Source organism: Rutidosis leptorrhynchoides, chromosome 1 (genome assembly GCF_046630445.1).
Source record: "Rutidosis leptorrhynchoides isolate AG116_Rl617_1_P2 chromosome 1, CSIRO_AGI_Rlap_v1, whole genome shotgun sequence".
Classification (NCBI taxonomy): domain Eukaryota; kingdom Viridiplantae; phylum Streptophyta; class Magnoliopsida; order Asterales; family Asteraceae; genus Rutidosis; species Rutidosis leptorrhynchoides.
The window spans coordinates 227,777,583-227,795,021 of record NC_092333.1 but is presented as its reverse complement, the minus strand read 5'-3'; the positions used below and the strand labels follow the sequence as shown (position 1 = coordinate 227,795,021).

Below are 17,439 nucleotides of genomic sequence, written 5' to 3'. Positions count from 1 at the left end.
ATATAAACATGATAACATATCCAAAAATTATAGTTAAACTCAAAGTAGAAGTATGTTTTTCAAAATGGTCATCAAGATGTCGTTCTTTCGACGGAAACGACTGCCTCTTTCAAATATGAACTTGTAACCTGTAACTTCGACTATAAACCACTACTTTTTAAGTTTAGTTCAAAATACTACAGTTCGTTATGAAACCATAGCAATTTGAATCACTCAAAACCGATTTATAACGAAGAAGATATGGGCAAAACAAGATTGGTTAGAAATCACCAAAATAGCTACGGGATTATTTTGCAAAAATCTATACTAACCATGTACTAGCTAACTTTTCTTGTATTATACATGTATTTATACATATTTCCTTATACTATACTACTCTTGGTTAATCGTAAGACACATGTACACAATACATCGAGATAACTTCAAAGACAACAGTTTGTACAGTGGGTCGTGATTAAACCTTAGACAATAAATATACAATACGTCAGATAAATCGTAAGACACATGTACACAACACGTCGAGATAACTTCAAAGACAATAGTTGTACAATGGGTTGTGATTGAGTCTTAGACAATATATTTACAATACGTCAGATAAATCGTAAGACACATGTACACAACACTTCGAGATAACTTCAAAGACAATAGTTGTACAATGGGTTGTGATTGAGTCTTAGACAATATATTTACAATACGTCAGATAAATTCTAAGACACATGTACACAACATGTCGAGATAACTTCAAAGACAATAGTTGTACAATGGGTTGTGATTGAGTCTTAGACATTATATTTACAATACGTCTTGATTATTCCTGGGTGATGTATTGAACTATATATATGGACTACTAACGTTGGACTGCTAACATTGGACTACTAACGTTGGACTGCTAACTTGACAACTTAAATCATCAACACGTAAATAAAAATATGATTTGAATATATTTATCATACTTTGATATATATGTATATATTTGTTATAGGTTCGTGAATCGATCCGTGGCTAAGTCTGATTTTTTTACGAATTGAAAATTTGTGAAAGTGAGTTTCATTATTCCCTTTTTATATATTTTTGGGCTGAGAATGCATGCGCTGTTTTATAAACTGTTTTACAAAATGGACACAAGTACTTAAACTATATTCTATGGTTGGATTATGAACACCGAATATCACCCCTTTTAGCTTGGTAGCCTAAGAATTAGGGAAATGGCCCCTAATTGACGCGAATCCTAAAGATAGATCTATGGACCTTGACACGTCCCATTCGGGTTACGAATGCTTTAGTACTTCGATTGATATATACTGATTGCGACGGCCGGTATATAGCATGCAGATTGTGAAATGCCTGTATGCGGGGGATATTCTATATGCATCATGTTAGTTCGGTTACCAAGTGTTCACCATATGAATGATTTTATCTTTATACAGATTGCGAAATGCCTGTATAATGATTATGGAAATGAAAATGAAAACGAAAATCTTGTGGTCTATTAAATTGTTAGAAATAAATATTTATGATAAACTAATGAACTCACCAACCTTTTGGTTGACACTTTTAATCATGTTTATTCTCAGGTATGAAAGAAATCTTCCGCTGTGCATTTGCCCAATTTAAAGATATTACTTGGAGTCATTCATTTAAAAGATGTTGCATTCGAGTCGTTGAGTTCAACAAGATTATATTAAAGTAAATGACAGATTAAGTCATTTATAGTCTGATTATATTGTGAAATGGTATGCATATTTGTCAACTATCGTTGTAATGAAAGTTGTCTTTTAAAAACGAATGCAATGTTTGTAAAACGTATCATATAGAGGTCAAAACCTCGCAATGGGACCAAATGTTATTGTATTCGTCCATATAGATTTGGACGGGCCATTACAGTTGGTATCAGAGCGTTGGTCTTAGCGAACCAGGTCTTGCATTAGTGTGTCTAACTGATAAGTTTTTATGATGCATTAATGAGTCTGGACTTCGACCGTGTCTGCATGTCAAAAGTTTTGCTTATCATCTCTTGTCGGGAATTACCTGCTTAGCATTCTTAGTCTAGACACGTCTTACTGCATTGATTGCATAATTAGCGTATAGACAAAATTCATATCTTAGCGTATCTGTTACTGTAAACTTTGTCTGACAGCTTCCGAAAATTCCTCCGTAATTTGCGGAATTCTTTGTACTCTATATAGGTATTCTATGCAAATAGAATATCATCCGATATTTAAAAATCATTTCATACCAAAAATCCTTTATCTAACCGTGCAAGTTGAATCCTGCAACTAGTTCGAGTTCCTCAGAATCTGACAGCTATTCCGATATGGATTTCTACCTGAGCTCTGAAAGCAGTGTAACCAGAATGGATCAACCAATCAGCCATCACCAATTCTGGATGAATTGGGGATGGGTTCGTAGTCGACTTAATCAGTGGAGACAAGAAGAAGGCGATCCCTTCCATCCACCAAATTTCCCTCTTGGCGAAGAACCTGAAGCACTTACCGGCGAACCTGTCCGAAACACCATCTTCACCCTCATTTCCAGAATAGCTCGCAACGATTACGTCATATCTACTATTCTAAACCTTATTCATCCGCTCATTCCGACCGCCCATCATCCCGGAGTAATAAAAGAAGTCAACGAACTTCGTGATCGAGTAATCAATCTGGAGAATATGATGCACAACTTACAAGCACCAGCAACACCACCGGCATCACCAGTACCCCCATCAACAGCACCTGTATCACCAGCAGTCTCACCATCATCAGCAACACCGGCAGTACCACAAGATCCACAAGTTCCATAACCACCGCAGATATCAACACATCAATCACCAATAAGAATATTATACTATCGAGTTATGAAATATTAACTCATTATTTCCAAAGAGTTCATATATATATTATATATATATATGAATTTTGAAACCATATTATATCTTTTCATACTAAGCTGTTACGTGTGAATTTTGAAGGGTAAATACTACTCTATTAATTCACATTACTAAAATGACATGATATACATCCTTCGCTAACAACCTAAATCTCTGCATCACCTCAAAGAATTCTGTCCCCTAATAAACCAAGTGTATTATTCAATTAGATTTGATTTTACGCTTTCATTTCAGATGTACCTGAAACCTTCTAGAAAATATCATTTGTACCTTGCGAAATTCACAAGAATTCCACGAACACCAACATCTTCCACCGAGAAATATTTAAGTTCACAATTAATATGTTACATTGTACACTCTTCAATTATTCGATATTCATTATCTATACTCACTACTTTCACAACGATATATATTCTTCCATAGAAATCAGAACAACCATTTTCATTCAGATTCAATTACATATTCTGATTTTTGACAGATCAGAATCCAAGTCAAGATATAACAGATAGCATCACTCTTAGATCCTTACATCTTTCAAAACCATACTTTGAATTCAAAACTGTGCCTGAACATCACTCTTATTCATAAAACTCATAAATATATTCATTCAAAATCCTGAATGATTTCATCTTGAACATCATATGCATATTGACGATTACAACCTGCGTTCAAACCCTTTATGATTCTTGAAAATACCCCAACTACTGATCAATCGAGAAGATGAACCAACCACACATTATCGACAGAAAGAAAGAGTTATACTTATAGTCAGACACCTGGAAAGCTCTCTAAACCTAAGTAAGACTTTAACACGTATCCGTGATAAATCCTTCGGCATTATTATTACTGAAAATAACTTTGCAATTCCTTTTCAAGTATCCAATTTTGTCACACCTTCATCAAGACAACTTCGACATTTCATTTGGAGAAACCTTAATTAAACCATGATATATATACGATTGCCTTTCTATCATTGTTACCAGGGAACCTTTTATGGTCCACCATATTAGCAGTAAACGTACCAGCGACTCCGTTACTTTGCAACTTAAATCACTCCGAAATATCACTATCATTATTCATTGAAATCCATCATATACTCATCAACATCTTGTAACGATAACTGTCATACCACATACCGGGAAGCATCAATCATTATTTCAAATTTCGCAACGTTTCTACGTCAACTGTTATATACCTACATATGACGTCTATCTCCTGGACTTACGTACTCCAATTCTGGAATTCTGAAAAGCACCCCAACCTGCGAATTAGTTCTTTGAGTTTTGAAAATGCTGAAGAAGCAGCAAAAACTGTAAACGACCTTAACAGTCAAAAGTTTGACGATAAAGAATAGAGTGTTGGAAACGCTCAACAGAAAATTGATACTAGAAAGCGGATTAAGCAAAACTATGAAGGAGACAGTGAACAAATCATAAGGACTAAACTTGTACATAAAGAATCCAGATGATTCTGTATCCGATGAAATCTTTAGCGAATATCTTGCTCCTTACTTATTCTATATACTTGCGGAAGAATTTTCCTCATCAACCTTCGATCTTAGAAATTCCAAAAATATCATCATAAATATCCTCGATATTTCTGAGGATATTTTCATAAATATTCTTGTCCGAAATTACTTATCTCTTCGTGCTATCTGTGTTACATCTTAAAGGAAACTGTTTTAGTTTCTAAATTTCTATAAACTTCGAGTTTAGATTATGAATGTTTTTGAAGTAGTGTTGGGAATCGAAGCATGAGTTAGTATAATATAATGATGCCTGATCAACGTGGTTGTATTACAGTAAGTCATGCGGAGTTTCTAATGGAACATGATGATTCACAGATTATATTCTCATCATGTGCCATGTTACACGATTCTTTCATTCTATTTAACCTCTAAAAATATCAAGAACATATTTTCTTGATAGTTCTATCTTTTCCGTGATACCGGTAATTTACCAAATTAAATCATGCTATTATAATTCCTTTCTGCTTAAAAACATTAGTTATGTTCATTCGAAATATCGTACCTACAAAATCGAGATGTCTTGATCGCTTTACTTAAAGTTGAGAAGAGAAAACAAAAGCATGGAGCTCTGAAATATAAAGGAAAATATAAAGCCCGATAACAAATCAGAAATTACAAACCGTGTATATCAATGCGTATAGCAATATAAAGACACGGGAGAATGATAAATACAACAATCCCTAGAGCATAATAGAAATAAACAGATTCCTCTGGAGGGAGCTGGAAAAGAAGGATAATGGTGGCGAACGTCAATATTAGGTCAAGAACCAGAACTGGATTGAGCATTTTTCAAAATCTTTAGGATGTATGAATTGATGAAGAAAGTAGGGATGGTGATAATAATGAGTCGGAAGAGGTCAATTTATAGTGGATATAACAGACAGAGCAATCGAGGTAGATTATCTCATTTAAATAAAGAGGATCCTAATTTCGTTAAATCCCGAAAAATCAAATCTTTTATAGATTTCGAAGATTTTCTTTACATTCCTTGAAATCCAGAAATCAACTGTGACTACGTCAAAAATTAAGACGAAACTTTATTTCCTCAATTCCATCTTTTACGATAGCTTCATTCATACTCTTCGCGTAATCGAATTGTTCTATCCATATTTTTTGCAAAGATGAAAAAAAAAACTCTATATTTATTGAACTCGTGCTATTCATAAACGGAACTCGACTCATTCAAGGTATTCAAAATACTCCATTAATCTATCTCCTTGATAATGATTATATGAACGATCGAATTCATGATAAGAATTCAAGTTATAGTTCTTGATACAAGAATAATCTTACTTCCATTATCAAACTTTCCTTAACTAAATTTCGGGACGAAATTTCTTTAACGGGTAGGTACTGTGACGACCCGGAAATTTCCAACCAAATTTAAACTTAATCTTTAAATGAATTAATGTTTCCGACACGATAAAGTTGAAATTCAAAAATTTGGAACCGTGTTCATGTAACCTTCGACTTTTTCGGACGATTCACGAACCACTATTTGTAAATAAGATATGTATATAAATATATGTATATATTTGAGAATGATATTTACATGATTAAATGTTTCCAACATGTTAAGCAATCAAACTTGTTAAGACTTGATTAATTGAAACGGATTTTACATAAACGTTTGACCACCCAGTTTGTCCGACGATTCACGAACGTTAAATCTTGTAAAAATGACATGATGATATATATATATATATGGACATATATGTATATATATTTAACATGGTATTATGATAAGTAAGTATCTCATTAAGTATATTAACAATGGGTTATATACATAAAATGAGACTACTAAATTAAGGAATTTGAAACAAGATATATATGTAACGGTTATCGACGTAATAACGTCTTAATTAAAATAAATACATATGTATTGTATTAAGATATATTAATACATTATGTTTAACATGATATAATTATAATTAAGTATATCATTAAGTGTATTAACAATGAACGATATACATAAAACGAGACTACTAACTTAAGGGTTTCGAAACAATATATACATGTAACGATTAACGACGAAATGACGACTTAATTAAAATGTATATATATGTATTGTATTAATATGTATTAATACACTTTTGAAAGTATTAAGAACATATATCAAAATACTTATACTTAACAAAAATGCTTACAATTACATTCTCGTTCATTTTCATCAACAATTTTACTCGTATGCACCCGTATTCGTACTCGTACAATACACCGCTTCTAGATGTATATACTATTGGTATATACACTCAATCATCAGCTCCTTAGCAGCCCATGTGAGTCATTAAACATGTGGGAACCATCATTTGGCAACTAGCATGAATGATTACACAAAATTACAAAAATATTATAAATCATTCATGAATTATTTGCATAAAAACAAAATTACACATCATTTATATCTAATCCATATACCAACGACCAAAAACACCTACAAACACTTTCATTCTTCAATTTTCTTCATCTAATTGATCTCTCTCAAGTTCCATCTTCAAGTTCTAAGTGTTCTTCATAAATTCTACAAGTTCTAGTTTCATAAAATCAAGAATACTTCCAAGTTTACTAGCTCACTTTCAATCTTGTAAAGTGATCATCCAACCTCAAGAAATCCTTATTGTTTACAGTAAGATATCATTCTAAATCAAGGTAATACTCAAATACAAACTTTGATTCAATTCCTATAACTATATCTATCTTAATTAGAGTGATAATCTTACTTGAACTTGTTTTCGTGTCATGATTCTACTTCAAGGACTTTTAAGCCATCCATGATTCTAAATCAAGAATACTTCAAGGACTTTCAGCCGGGGCCTGTTTCGGGTTGGATAATTAAAAAAAAACTATCTTAGACTTTGATTTAAAGATTTTTATTTTGGGAAAATAATATTTCATATAAACATGATAACATATCCAAAAATTATGGTTAAACTCAAAGTAGAAGTATGTTTTTCAAAATGGTCATCAAGATGTCGTTCTTTCGACGGAAACGACTGCCTCTTTCAAATATGGACTCGTATCCTGTAACTTTGACTATAAACCACTACTTTTTAAGTTTAGTTATAAATACTACAGTTCGTTATGAAACCATATCAATTTGAATCACTCAAACCGATTTATAACGAAGAAGATATGGGCAAAACAAGATTGGTTAGAAATCACCAAAATAGCTAAGGGATTATTTTGTAAAAATCTATACTAACCATGTACTAGCTAACTTTTCTTGTATTATACATGTATTTATACATATTTCCTTGTACTATACTAGTCTTGGTTAATCGTAAGACACATGTACACAATACGTCGAGATAACTTCAAAGACAATAGTTTGTACAGTGGGTCGTGATTAAACCTTAGACGATATATATACAATACGTCAGATAAATTGTAAGACACATGTACACAACACGTCGAGATAACTTCAAAGAAAATAGTTGTACAATGGGTTGTGATTGAGTCTTAGACAATATATTTACAATACGTCAGATAAATCGTAAGACACATGTACACAACACGTCGAGATAACTTCAAAGACAATAGTTGTACAATGGGTTGTGATTGAGTCTTAGACAATATATTTACAATACGTCAGATAAATCGTAAGACACATGTACACAACACGTCGAGATAACTTCAAAGACAATAGTTGTACAATGGGTTGTGATTGAGTCTTAGACATTATATTTACAATACGTCTTGATTATTCCAGGGTGATGTATTGAACTATATATATGGACTACTAACGTTGGACTGCTAACATTGGACTACTAACGTTGGACTGCTAACTTGAAAACTTAAATCATTTGAATATATTTATCATATTTTGATATATATGTATATATTTGTTATAGGTTCGTGAATCGATCCGTGGCTAATTCTGATTTTTTTACGAATTGAAAATTTGTGAAAGTGAGTTTCATTATTCCCTTTTTATATATTTTTGGGCTGAGAATACATGCGTTGTTTTATAAACTGTTTTACGAAATGGACACAAGTACTTAAACTATATTCTATTGTTGGATTATAAACACTGAATATCGCCCCTTTTTAGCTTGGTAGCCTAAGAATTAGGGAAATGGCCCCTAATTAACGCGAATCCTAAAGATAGATCTATGGACCTTAACACGTCCCATTCGGGTTACGAATGCTTTAGTACTTCGATTGATATATACTGATTGCGACGGCCGGTATATAGCATGCAGATTGCGAAATGCCTGTATGCGGGGGATATTCTATATGCATCATGTTAGTTCGGTTACCAAGTGTTCACCATATGAATGATTTTATCTTTATGCAGATTGCGAAATGCCTGTATAATGATTATGGAAATGAAAATGAAAACGAAAATCTTGTGGTCTATTAAATTGTTAGAAATGAATATTTATGATAAACTAATGAACTCACCAACCTTTTGGTTGACACTTTTAATCATGTTTATTCTCAGGTATGAAAGAAATCTTCCGCTGTGCATTTGCCCAATTTAAAGATATTACTTGGAGTCATTCATTCAAAAGATGTTGCATTCGATTCGTTGAGTTCAACAAGATTATATTAAATTAAATGACAGATTAAGTCATTTATAGTCTGATTATATTGTGAAATGGTATGCATATTTGTCAACTATCGTTGTAATGAAAGTTGTCTTTTAAAAACGAATGCAATGTTTGTAAAACGTATCATATAGAGGTCAAAACCTCGCAATGGGACCAAATGTTATTGTATTCGTCCATATGGATTTGGACGGGCCATTACAATATGTATATTGACAATTACAACCTGCGTTCAAACCCTTCATGATTCTTGAAAACACTTCAATTAATGAACAATTGAGAGAATGAACCGATCACACGTTATCTACGGAAAGAAAGATTTATACACATCATCATGCACCTGGAAAACTCCCGGAACCTAAGTAAAAGTTTAACACTTATCTCTGCTAGATCCTCGACATTGTTATCACTAGAAATAATTTTGCTATTCTTCTTCCAAGCATCCAGTAATATCACACTACCAACAAGTCAACTTCAACTTTTCATTCGGATTAGCCTAGATATATACGGTTGCCCTTTCTGTCATTGTTATCGGGGAACCTTTTATACCCCACCATATTAACAGTAAACGTACCAGTAACTTCAATATTTTTGGCGTAAGTCTCTCCAAAAAATCACTATATTTATACATTGAAACCCTATCGTGTACTCACCTGCATCTTGTAACTATAATTGCCATACCAAATACTGGGAAGCATCAGTTATTATTCTCGAATTTCGCAGCGTTTCTACGTCAACAGATATATATATACATACAACGTCTATTTCCTGGACTTACGAACTTCAAATTCTGAAAAGCGCCTCAACCTGCGAATTAGTTCTCTGAGTTTTAAAAAAACTGGTGAAGCAGCAAAAACTATAAAGGACCTTAACAATTAAAAGTTTGGTGATAAAGAATAGAGTGTTGGAAATGCTCAATAGAAAATTTTGGTACCGAAAAATGGATTGAGCAAACCATGAAGGAGGCTGTGGACAAATCATAAGGACTAAACCTGTATTCAAAGATTCCAGATGATTCTGTATTTGATAAAATCTTTAGCGAATACCTTGCTCTTTACTTATTCTAAATCCTTACAGAAAATTTTCTTCATCAACCTTCAATTTTAGAAATTTCAAAATATCATCATATCTTCATTATAAATATCTTCGATATTTCTGAAGATATCTTCATAACTATTCTTGTCCGGAATTATTTATTTCGCGCTATCTGTATTACATTAAAAGAAACTGTTTTAGTTTCTAAACTTCAAAAACCTTCGAGTTTAAATTATGAATGATTTCTGGGAAAGTGTTTGGAAATTGAAGCATGAGTTAGTATAATATAGTGGCGCCTGGCCAACGTGGTTATATTACAGTAAGTCATGCTAAATTTCTAATGGAACGTGATGATTCACAGATCTTACACACATCATATACCATGCTACACGACTCTTTCATTCTACTTAAGCTCTAAACATATCAAGAAAATATTTTCTTGATAGTTCTATCTTTTCCCGTGACTTCTGATAATTTAATAAATCAGATTGTGCTATTACAACTTCTTTCTTGGAACATTAGTCATATTCATTAGAAATTCAAAGGTTTAAACTACGAATCCGAAACGTCTTAATCGCTTACTTAAAGTCGGGAAAGAAATAAAAGCATGAAACTCCTAAATATAAGGGAAGATATAAAGCTAGATGGCAACACAGAAATTACAAACCATGTATATCAATACGTATAGCAATATAAAGACACGGGAGAATTAAAAACACTATAACCCCAAGGTAATAGTAGAAGTAAACATATTCCTCCGGTGGCAGATGAAAAAGAAGAATGACAGATATGATAACCAGGAAAATATCAAGGATCAAAATTAGATTTAGCATTTTCAAAATCTTTTGGAAGTATGAATTGAGGAAGAAAGTATGAGAATGGTGAAAAATAATGGAACAGAAGAGGTTAATTTATAGCGAAATATCAGACATAGAAATCAAGACAGGTCACCGCATTTAATCAAAGAGGATCCTAATTTCCTTAATTACCGAAGAATCAGATCTTTTATAGATTGCGAAGATTTTCTTTACATTCCTTGAAATCCGAAAATCAACCATGACTACATCCAAAGTTAAGACGAATCTTTATTTCTCTCTTTTACGATAGCTTCACTCATACTCTTCGCGTAATCGAATTATTTTATTTATATTACTCGATGGTGATAAAACTCAAAATTTCAACTCATATTCTTCATGAAAATATTCTTGTGGTCAACCATGACGACCTCTGTCAAATTTCGGGACGAAATTTCTTTAACGGGTAGGTACTGTGACGACACGGATTTTTTTGAATACTTGATTATACTATCTACATGATTTAATAATTCCTACTTGATAAGCAATGAATTTTTTTAAGTCTTGAACTTCCGGAAAGAGTTTTACACAATCTTTTGATCACCCTTTTATTCCTACGATTCACGAACGTCAAAACTTGTATTAATTATATATATATATATATATATATATATATATATATATATATATATATATATATATATATATATATATATATATATATATATATATATATATATATTTAACTTGAAAATATGATAATTAAATATCTCATTAAGTATATTAACAATGTATTATATATACATTTTCATACCACTAATTTAAAGAGTTTTCGAACAATATATATGTTACTTTTTAAACAACGTAATTAACTTATGTTAAAATGTATTTACATACAATGTATTATGAGTATAAATACATCCTTAAAAGTATTGAATACACTTTATAATATACAAATACAGATAAGGGATAGCTATATTCGTATTTTTGTTCATTTTTCTTAAGAATTCTACTCGTATTTATACGGTATTTATACGCGTATTATACGCAGCTTCTAGAAGTATTTACTATTGGTATATACCAATAGAAATCTACAATTACGTATTTATACGGTATTTATACGTGTATTATACACAGCTTCTAGAAGTATTTACTATTGGTATATACGAATAAAAATCTACAATTATTGATGTATTATGTCATGCATGACCTAATGGTTTTTAACTTATACTAGATATTTTTCACAAAACAACAAATTACAACTAGTATATAAAGACCTTACATGGTATATTTTTTTTATACACATTTACATTCATTCTACTCTTTCTCTCTAAAAACACTCTCTAATATCCTCTCTTCAAGTTCTAATAAGTCTTCATCATCTACAACAAAAACTAGTTACAAAAATAATCCATAAACACCATAGAAGTAGTAATCAAGAACACCTCCTTTAATTCAAGTTTTGCTTTTAAGTTGATCTTCTTTAAGCACTCCTTCAAGAAGCCTTTTAACCTCAAGAAATTCTCTTCATATTCAGCAAGTTCTCTTTCTTAAATCAAGGTATTAGCCTTACCAACACTCTTGTTCAATTCATATGTTTATAGCTATCTATATAAGAGATCATAACTAATAACAACTAGAACATAGTTTGGATGATTCTAAACTTGTTTGAAAAACTAATCTAATCTTTCTAACTTAACTCTAATAACACTTATTTATATGTATTATGATGTTATATTAAGATATTATAAGAACTTATAACTTGTACATATGAAGAACACCTTAAAAACTATATTAACCATATCCTTGCTAATTTTTCCTATATCCTATATATATTTGGACATGTTATCATTAGTATAACAAAATATTATAATCTTGGTTGATTTCGAGATTGTATATATATAATAATCTTGGTACGTTCCATGACAATACGTATACAATACGTTTTGATAAATCCTAAGTCAACACGTCTCTGGATTGATGCAAGACAATATGTACTCAATATGCCGTGGGGTAATTCTAAGATTATATATATATATATATACCGATTATTGGACTGTTGGACTTTTCGGACTATTTTGGACTTTTCGGACTATTTTGGACTACTAACAATGGACTACTACAAAGGACAACTAACAATGGACTACTACAAAGGACAACTAACAATGGACTACTAACATAAAATGTTAAAAAAAAATTATTATATAAGTATTCTATGAACTTGCTATATTAATTTTGTTCACATGTATTATTATCTGAATCGTTATTATTGTTATAGGTTCGTGAATCCAAGAACGTCGGCTATATTTTAATAAGTTGGAAACTTGTTAAAACTATACTTTTACGACAGTGAGTATATAGTCCCATTTTTAAACTCTACAAATATTTTAGGATGAGAATACATGCAGCTTTTGTTTTTCGAAATAGACACAAGTACGTAAATATATATTCTATGTTGAGTTGTACCTTTGTATATATCCCTAATAGTCTGGTAACTATTTGTTACATGTGGTTAACATGTAAGCGCGAATCCTATTGATAGATCTATTGGGTTTGACAACCCCACTCGGGCTAGTTAGCACTAGTTCATAACGGGTGTTTAGTACTTCGTTTTACTACACTTGTTACGGTGTAGAGATAACTTTTGAAAGGGAATATGCACGAAAAACATCTGTTAAGTATAGTTACTGGGCGCTCAACAAACGTATAGAATATCTTTGCAGAAACGTTTATAATATGAAATCTTGTGGTCTATTATTATATCTTATGCTGACTTTAAAACCTATATCTCACCAACCTTTGTGTTGACAGTTTAAAGCATGTTTATTCTCAGGTCCCTAGAAGTCTTCCGCTATTTGCTTATAAGTTATACAAGCTATGTGCATGGAGTCATACATGCTTTATTCGAGAAAACTTTGCATTCACAAAATCATCACCATGTATCTTATTTTGACTGTATTATCAATGAATGTATTATTGTAAACTATTATTTACGGTGATTGTCTATACGTAGAAATCATCAGATTTCAAAAACTTTGGATTTTATATATTCATTTATGGTGTGTCTTTCAAAAGAATGCAATGTTTACAAAACGTATCATATAGAGATCAATACCTCGCAATGAAATCGATGAATGATGTACTACGTCTAAAGGGATTTGGACGGGTCATCACAATATGGCCCACACACCCGGTTCATGAGGTCCATAAACACAGCTGGTGCATTAGTCAATCCAAATGGCATAACCATAAACTCATAATGACCGTAACGCGTTCTGAAAGCAGTCTTTGGAATATCCTCCTCCTTCACCCGCATTTGATGATAATCGGAACGTAAATCAATCTTCGAATAAACCGACGAACCTTGCAGTTGGTCAAATAAGTCGTCGATTCTCGGTAGTGGATAACGGTTTTTGATGGTAAGCTTGTTCAACTCTCGGTAGTCAATACATAACCTGAACGTACCATCCTTCTTCTTGACAAACAAAACAGGAGCTCCCCACGGTGATGTGCTTGGTCGAATGAAACCATGCTCCAAAAGCTCTTGTAATTGGCTTTGTAGTTCTTTCATTTCACTAGGTGCAAGTCGGTAAGGAGCACGAGCTATCGGTGCAGCTCCTGGTACAAGATCTACTTGAAATTTGACGGATCGGTGTGGCGGTAGTCCCGGTAATTCTTTTAGAAATACATCGAGAAATTCCTTTGCGACGGGAACATCATTGATGTTCTTTTCTTTGGGTTTGACTTTCTCGACGTGCGCTAAAATTGCATAGCAACCTTTTCTTATTAGCTTTTGCGCCTTCAAGCTACTAATAAGATTTAACTTCGCGTTACCCTTTTCTCCGTACACCATTAAGTGTTTTCCCTTCTCGCGCAGAATACGAATCGCATTCTTGTAACAAACGATCTCTGCTTTCTCCTTGATCATCCAGTCCATGCCGATTATTACATCAAAACTCCCCAATTCTACTGGTATCAAATTAATTTTAAACGTTTCGCCAACCAGTTTAATTTTTCGATTCCGGCATATTTTATCGGCTTTAACTAGTTTACCGTTAGCTATTTCAAGTAAACACTTATTATCCAACGGCATTAATGTACAGTTTAATTTGTCACAAAAATCTCTACTCATATAGCTTCTATCCGCACCCGAATCAAATAAAACATAAGCAGGTTTTTCATCAATAAGGAACGTACCCGTAACAAGCTCCGGGTCTTCCTGCGCTTCTGCCGCGTTAATGTTGAAGACTCTTCCTCGGCCCTGCCCATTATTATTCCTTTGGTTTGGGCACGCACTTTTGTAATGGCCCTTCTTCCCGCATCCAAAACAAGTAATGTCGGCAATATTTGTTCCTTTAACTACTGGTCCGTAGACTTCACACTTCGTCGCACCATGACCCTTTCTATACACTTGGTGCATGATGTCAAACATTAAGTAGTCGGATGGTACCCTTCACACATTTGGCACTGAATTTTCTGCCTCTTATCGTCATTGTTGTTATTGTTGTTGTTGCGATTGTTATTGTTGTTGGGACGGTTATTGTAGTTGTTGTTGTTGTTGAGACTGTTGTTGTAGTTATTGTTGTTGAGATGGTTGTTGTAGTTGTTGTTGTTGTTGGGGTTACGATTATTGTTGCGATTATTATTGCGATATATGGTGCGATTGAGGTTGTGATTATTATTGTTGTTGTACTGGTGACCCTTGTCACTGGTTTCTTCCCACTTCCTCTTGCCTTCTTTTATTTTGGCCTCCCCGGTTGCCAACTCTTTATTTCTTCCCTCAATTTGGCCCATGAGTTTGTGAGCCATTTGACTCGCTTTCTGCATTGATGTAGGTGCGGATGCACTTACATTTTCCTGAATTCTAACTGGTAGCCCTTTCACAAACGCGTCGATCTGTTCGTCCTCGTCCTCAAACATACCAGGACACATTAGAGACAATTCTGTGAATCGTCGCTCATATGTGGTGATATCGTTTCCTTGTGCTCGAAGTTCTCTAAGCTCTGTCTTGAGCTTGTTGACCTCATTCCTGGGACGGTACTGCTCATTCATCATGTGTTTGAACGCTGCTGATGGTAGTGCATAAGCAGTATCTTGTCCCACCTGCTCGAGATAGGTGTTGCGCCATGTTAGCGCAATAGCTGTGAAAGTATGCGTGGCGTATTTCACCTTATCCTCTTCAGTACATTTGCTTATAGCAAATATAGACTCGACCTTCTCGGTCCACCGTTTTAGTCCGACTGGTCCTTCGGTTCCATCGAACTCAAGAGGGTTACAAGTAATAAAAGCCTTGTAGGAGCATCCTACAAGGTTCCCTGTAGAGTTAATCCCACCACTGGACCCTGAGGGATTGTTGTGTAATGTAGCATGTACTGCGGCTATGCTCGTCGCAAGAAGGGTACGGAATTCTTCCTCGTTCATATTCACGGTTTGTCTGGTAGTCGGTGCCATTTCCTTCAAAGATAGCCAAAAGAGTTAAGTTAATCATATAGAATATCAGAAGTAGTTAATAGTATTTCGTAGCATACTATGAACTTATTTATAAAAGCCTTTTCTTCATATTAGCGTTTTATAATTATAATTCGGGTAATACCTACCCGTTAAAGTTCATACTTAATAGCTAATATACGATTCAACTACTACAATTCTATCATGAAAAACTAATTACAATAATACTTCATATTGAAATCTTTGGTACAATAATTTACAATCGTACAATACTGCTATTTTACATACAACATGAAATATAGCACACGATAATTATAATACAAGGCAGCTGTTAAGACAATTCTAGTTAAACTCAAATCGTTCAATAAAAACACGTAATTCATAGGATCAAAAACAAGTCATGCACTCTGGTTTAACCAATACTATTTCCCATCCCTGGTCAAGTGGAAAATAACCGTTGTGGTCTTTGGTAGAGCAGCATGTTGTAACATCGTCAAAAGGACGGGGGTTACGTAATATCCAACAGCGCCGTAACAAGTCAAAAACCTTATTTCTCACCTCAACTACTACATCCGTTACCAGTGGGAATGTTCTATTAAGAAGTTGTAACCCGATGTTCTTTTTCTCAGTTTCACGAGAGGCAAACATAATTAACCCATAAGCGTAGCATGCTTCTTTAAGTTCCATGTTTGAAGCCTTCTCTAATGAACAAAGTCCTATATTGGGATAATTAGAGTCAAAATATGCCCTCAACCCGTAGTGAAAAATTGCATTAGGGTTTCCAGAATACATAGCCATAAAGAAAATATGGGCCAATTTAGGGTGTCCCCAGTGTGAGATACACCACCTATTGAAGGAAAGCCTTCTATAAACCAAGGCATGCTCGGAATGCCTTTCAAATGCCCAGCAAACTAACTTCGTCATAAACAATTGAGTAGATGAATCTTGACCCACTCTAGACAAGATTTCAACAACGATTTCCTGTGGTAGGTCTTCTAAAATATTCGGTTGTCTATCCCTAACGTCCATTTTGTATTTCGTTATAAACTGTAAAAGAGACAAAAATTATACTTAAGTCTGATAATGGAAATAACATAACATTACAATAAATTTTTACATATAGCATAAAAGCACAAGCACGTTATCATACATATATTACAAGGCATGGTAAAACTCATTACTACGAACTCTTCAATCAGA

At 33.4% G+C, this 17,439-nt stretch overlaps 1 protein-coding gene across 1 annotated transcript in view; it reads right to left on the bottom strand.

Moving 5' to 3' along the window:
- Nucleotides 1-15,723, bottom strand: part of LOC139895488 (uncharacterized) — a 44,468-nt gene extending 28,745 nt beyond the window's left edge. Inside the window, exon 1 of the mRNA XM_071878141.1 lies at nt 15,525-15,723. Coding sequence (XP_071734242.1) covers nt 15,525-15,723 — 199 coding nt within the window. The remainder of the gene's footprint in view (nt 1-15,524) is intronic.
- Nucleotides 15,724-17,439: the final 1,716 nt, after the last annotated feature.